Consider the following 6,000-nt stretch of genomic DNA (forward strand, 5'->3'; position numbering starts at 1 on the left):
AGCCCAGGGCCTTGTAAGGGCTCTAACCACTGAGCTCTACCCCCGACTTCTAATTTCCTTTTATAATGTTGCTTAAAAGTACTCACTTGAATTCCTATTATTATTATTATTCCCTGGATTTAATTCTCAATACTGAAAGGGAGTGAGGAATTAATCAAGGTTGAGGAGTGCAGAAGCTGCTTTAAAAACCATATTGGAGCTAAGGATTTGGCTCAGTGTTAAGCACTTGCCTTGAATATATGAGGCCCCAAGTTCAGTCCCCAGCACTAAAAAAAAATAAAATAAAATCCCCCAAATCCTAAATTGTATCCCATGATAACTTCAACAGAGAATAGAAAATCTCATGCTTCTTGGCACTGAGGATGCTTCCCTCAGCCCCTTTTTATATTGCTTTTATCTCAAAAGGCATAGATTGAGGGGTTTGTTTGGGGTATTTTTTTTTTAAGAGAGAGAGAGAGAATTTTTAATATTTATTTTTTTAGTTTTTGGCGGACACAACATCTTTGTTTGTATGTGGTGCTGAGGATCGAACCTGGGCCGCACACATGCCAGCAGAGCGTGCTACCGCTTGAGCCACATCCCCAGCCCTGTTTGGGGTATTTTTGTTTTTTTTTTCCTCCACTATCATAATAGTCTTTTTCCTCCTAGGAATAATAAAATGGTCCCAACTCTTGTATTCTTCTGGAAAGATTTGGATGAACTGCCACTTTAATTTTCTTTTTTTTTTTTTTTTTTGTATGTGTGCATATGTGCATGTATGTAGTAATGGCAATCCTTGTGCATGCTAAGCAAGCACTCCACCACTGAATTATATCCACAGCCCCCTCCCCATTTCCTGTTTTAATGTTGCTTTTTTTAATGCATTCACTTGAATTAATATTTTTTATTTTACTAAAAATCTTATAACAATACTTTTATGGACTACAATATAAAATTTTGATATGTTAACTTTCCACCAAAGTGACAAAATTCTTGGGGGAAAAAAATCAAGAGGAAAGGTTTATTTGCCTCACGATTGCAGAGTTCTTGTTTGCTTGGCTCCATTTGTTTGGACCTGTAATGAGGCACAGCATCATAATGGGGAGCACAAGATATGGAGCAAAGCTGCTCACTTCGTGGTGGCTGGAAGCAGAGAAAGAGAAGGGTATGGGCTCCCCATGTGCCCTTTAAGGGCATGCCCCCAATAGCATAACTCTTCCTTTCACTGGATCCCGCCGCCTAGTGTTTCCACCACCTCCCAGTTGCCCTACAGGCTGGCAACCGAGCCTTTAACATATGGGACTTTAAGGCACACTCCATACCCAAACTAGAGCAGTTTGTCTACAGTGTGGAATGATTAAATCAAACTAATTAATATATCCTTTTTGTATCTTTTTCATGGTGAGTCATTTTTGTAGGTTGTTGTAAAACTACTGTCACTTTTTCATTATAATTAAAGATAAATAATTGGGTGCACTATTCTTGAAGGATACAAGAATTCAAAGTGCATCTCTCCTCCATGTTTTTATTATTTTTGAGATAATATCTTATTAAAAATGTTAGAGTATTTGGATTTCAGAATCTTGTCTTGGAGCCCCTTACCACCTCTTTCTGTACAAAGCCCTTTGGGTACTATTGTCAAAAAACTGAAAGTGGTTCTGTGTGTTAATTCCTTAAGTATAATGCCTACTTCCTCTATTTCCTCTAGCTGACTGTTCTACCTTCAGAGTGGACACTGCTGTTATCAAGCAGAGAGTGCCGATTTTACTCAAGTACCTAGACTCAGATACAGAGAAGGAACTGCAAGCACTTTATGCACTACAAGCATCAATAGTAAAACTTGATCAACCTGCCAGTAAGTTTGCCTCATGTTGTTATAAATTAACCAAACTAGTGGGTGAGATTTATCCAGACCAAGACTTCAGAGGTGAGTGAGGATTTGAAGATGGGTAATATAAGAATCACTAACTAGTAACAAAAACTCAGCCAACATCTTAAACATATCTGATATTGTTTATTTGTTTCATTTTTGTTTTTGGAGACAGAGTCTTATTGTGTTATACTAGCAATCCTCCTCCCTCAGCCTCCCAAGTAGCTGGAACTATAGCCACATGCCACTGTAATGGGCTCCAAATTGAATTTCTTACAGACTTATATGAGAAAATGTCAAAAAGAGCCAGGCACAGAAGTGCATTCCTGTAACCCCAGCTGTTCAGGAGGCTAAGGCAGGAGGATCATGAGTTCAGAGCCAGCCTCAGCAGCTTAGTGAGGTCCTAAGCAATTCAGCAAGACCCCGTCTATAAATAAAATATAAAAAAGGACTGGGGATGTGGCTCAAGGGTTCAGTTCTTGTTACAAAAAAAAAAAAAAAATGCCAATAAGAAAACTAGTTTAGGGCTGGTATTGTAGCTCAGTGGTAGAGCACCTGCTTAGCACTTGTGAGGCACTGGGTTCGATTCTCAGCATCACATATAAATAAATAAAGATCCATTGACAACTAAAAAAATATATTAAAAAGAAAACTAGTTCATATTAGAGATTTAATACTTACTTTAGAGGAGATCTGACATGTTAAGGCACTGGGTTCAATCCTCAGCACCAGAGAGAGAGAGAGAGGAAGAGGGAAAGAAAGAGAGAGGGAGGGAGGGAGGGAGGGAGGGAGGAAGGAAGGAAGGAAGGAAGTTGTGTTCATCTACAACTAAAGAACTATTTTTCAGGGCTGGGGATGTGGCTCAAGCGGTAGCGCGCTCACCTGGCATGCGTGCGGCCCGGGTTTGATCCTCAGCACCACATACAATGATGTTGTGTCCGCCAAAAACTGAAAAATAAATATTAAAAAATTCTCTCTCTTCTCTCTCTCTCTCTCTCTCTCTCTCTCTCTCTCTCTTTTTAAAAAAAAAGAAGAAATATTTTTCAAAAAATGTTTCTGGGGTTGGGGACATAGCTCAGTTGGTAGAGTGCTTGCCTTGCATGTTCAATCCCCAGCCATCACAAACAAAAATGTTTCTGTACCATTAGTTATGGTAATCATGCCAGTGTGCCATACAAGCATTTAAGTGGGGCAGTCGTGGCTAAGAAACTGAATTTTTCATTTTACTTAGTTTAAATAGCTACATGTGGCTAGTGGCTACCATATTGGACAACTCAGGTCAAGGGCATGAAATTGGTGAATAGTCTCGAGAATAATACTTTCCAGAATGCTATCCAGCAAAAACCTTAATTATAACCATGGCATATTTAACAAAGTATTTTAGAATAATTTTCAGTTAAGAGTTACTCATTCTTGGCTAACCAGACAAATAAGGTAGACTGACACACCCTAGTCTTAATGATACTGGTAAATTGATAACTCTATTGAATCTTAGAAGATTCTTTTAATATTTTGTGACAGCTGGTACACGTTTGTTTTAGAGATGGCACTGAAAAGTAGTTCTTGGGCACTTCTTTGTTGGGATGTTTGCAAAAGTTTTGCTTCTTTCCTGGAGCTGCTGAATCGCTCCAGGAGATACAAGAACAGATTAAAACAAATTATCCTCAGAGTGCAAGTGAAGAGCCATCTAAGTCTGAATCAGAAAATATGATTATTTTTTCCTTCTCTCAAGGTCTTTGAAAGGTCATTTAAAATCCTAGCTTCCTTTTCTATATTGTTATAGGAAGAGGACCTTACTTGTCAAATGAGATATCAAATGGTTGGATGAAATTGATGCTATATGCTTAGCCAAATTAAAATGTCTTCTATAATTACCATAATTCCATAAGTCATCCCTGGAGAGCTGTTAGTTTTAGATTTACCAGCAACAGAATTGTGGCCACTGGTTTCCATTTCCCTATAGACTAACCAGAGTTTTAGAAAAAGAAAAGTGATCCATCATTAATCTGAGTGATTAGAGAGCTGATAATAAATGATTTTTTTTTTTGCAGTGATGTATATTGAACCCAGGACCTTATACATGGCTAAACAAGCACTGTAACACCTTCTAGCCCCAAGGAATTTTTTTTTTTTTTTTTTTAGAATAATAAATGTAATTTTTATTCTGGCTTAATGCCTCTACCAACTTACTTTCTCTCCCCCCACCCCCCTTTTTTCTTTCTTTCTTTTTTTTTTTTTTTTTTTTCCTTTTTGGTACCAGGAATTGAACCCAAGAGCTCTCAACTATTAAGCCACATCCCTCCAGCCCTTTTTAATTTTTATTTAGAGACAGGTTCTCACTAAATTGCTGAGGCTATCCTTGAATTTGTGATCCTCCTGCCTCAGCTTCCAGAACCACTGGGATTACAGGCCTGTGCTACAATAAGTTTCCACTCTCTGAGCAATATAGAGAATTAAAATTACTCAATTTGGACATTTAAAACAACAAATAACTTACGTTCGATGGATAAAAATCCAGATGAGATAGCTTTTGCCCATGTTTTTCGTATGAATGATCACTCTTTTCATTTTTAAAACACAGCATTTGAAGGGGAAAAGAATTTACCCTGCCTTTTTCCCCCTAATATTTGTTAAAATTATACTGCAGACTTTCAAAAAATGAAAAAAAAATCTATAAAGAAAAAAGTAAAAAGAAAATTTAAAAAGAAAGTGATAAGTACTCATTTTTATTTTTCAATGTGTTTAGATTGAGAACTTTGGCTTTACCAATATTAGAAAATAGTTTAAATTGAATGAAATAGTAGGAATAAAAAATAATTTAGGCTGCTTAAATGGTCTTTTACTCCTTGTTGGATAAGGAGTTGTGTAGGGTTGGTGTTCTTTGCTGTTGTTTGTGGGGCTGGGGCTGAAGCTGGACTCTTCACATGGACTGCATCCATATGTAGCCCAGCTGTCCTGTAACAGTGATTATTTTTTTTAATTATTATTTTTTTTTAAAGTTAGACTTTATTGAGAGAGAGAGAGAATTTTTCAGTACTTATTTTTTAGTTCTCAGCGGACACAACATCTTTTGTTTTTGTTTTTTAATGTGGTGCTAAGGATCGAACCCAGTGCCCCGCGCATGCCAGGCAAGCGCACTACCGCTTGAGCCACATCCCCAGCCCCCTGTAACAGTGATTATGATGAATGTTGTTCATGCTCTTTTCTGGGAGAATGAATGTGCTTTCATTCATTCATTGCTCTTCCTCAAAACTACAGTGTCCCAAAACTGATAGCTTATTTTGAAACCCTTACAGATTTGCTACGAATGTTTTTTGATTGCCTGTATGACGAGGAGGTGATCTCTGAGGATGCCTTCTACAAATGGGAGAGCAGCAAGGACCCTGCAGAGCAGAATGGGAAGGGCGTGGCCCTGAAATCTGTCACTGCGTTTTTCACATGGCTGCGGGAAGCAGAAGAGGAGTCTGAGGATAACTAAAACTTCAAATACACAAAATGAAACAAAAGAAACAATTTAAGTATTTTTTTAAAAAGTTTCACGTCTTCGCCAATCACAGTGCAGCAAGGCCAATTCTCGCAGAAATCCCCACGTGTGCACGAGTGGGAGAGGGGAAAGAGAACAAAGGTGATCATGGAGGAAAAAGGTACTGGAAACAAGTAAACTTCCAACCTGAGGGCGGGAGCACTAAAACCAAAATACATGTATTATTTATAGAAAATATTTTCTGTTTTAATCTTTTCTTTTTAAACAAGGACTCATACTTAAAAACACATTTAGCAAAAAAAAAAAAAAAAAAGTTGAACTTTTAATTTATTTTAAGGACTGCAAATGCCAGTGTGTAATTTTTTAATTTGCAGTTTCTGTAAACAACTTGTATAATAGAAAAGCAGAGAAATAAATGTCCCTTCCCTTCATATGCACCTCACGTTTGTTTTAAGGCATAGTAGTTAGTCCAGATTTGAGAAGGTTTGGGGTAAACAAGGTAAGAAAGATTTCTCTCTCTCTCTCTGTCTCTTTCTCTTTTTCTTTTCTTTTTTTTTTTTTTTTTTTTTTCTGGGCATCAAATCTTTCTGCCTGCCTCTCAGCTTGCTTCAGAAAATTAAAAAAAGAAAAAAAATCACAATAGTAATCAAAACATACATAACCTTGG

At 37.3% G+C, this 6,000-nt stretch overlaps 1 protein-coding gene across 26 annotated transcripts in view; it reads left to right on the forward strand.

The window, feature by feature from the left end:
• Positions 1-5,570, forward strand: part of Eif4g3 (eukaryotic translation initiation factor 4 gamma 3) — a 294,828-nt gene extending 289,258 nt beyond the window's left edge. For all 26 annotated transcript variants that reach the window (XM_058571093.1, XM_058571091.1, XM_058571090.1 and 23 more), the window contains 2 exons: positions 1,688-1,834; positions 5,146-5,570. In XM_058571093.1, the coding sequence (XP_058427076.1) occupies positions 1,688-1,834; positions 5,146-5,327 (329 nt within the window). In that variant the 3' untranslated portion in view covers positions 5,328-5,570. The remainder of the gene's footprint in view (positions 1-1,687; positions 1,835-5,145) is intronic.
• Positions 5,571-6,000: the final 430 nt, after the last annotated feature.

The sequence above is a fragment of the Marmota monax genome, unplaced genomic scaffold, assembly GCF_021218885.2.
Source record: "Marmota monax isolate L192 unplaced genomic scaffold, Marmota_monax_Labrador192_F-V1.1 WCK01_AAM20220418_F8-fsc00008, whole genome shotgun sequence".
Taxonomy (NCBI): domain Eukaryota; kingdom Metazoa; phylum Chordata; class Mammalia; order Rodentia; family Sciuridae; genus Marmota; species Marmota monax.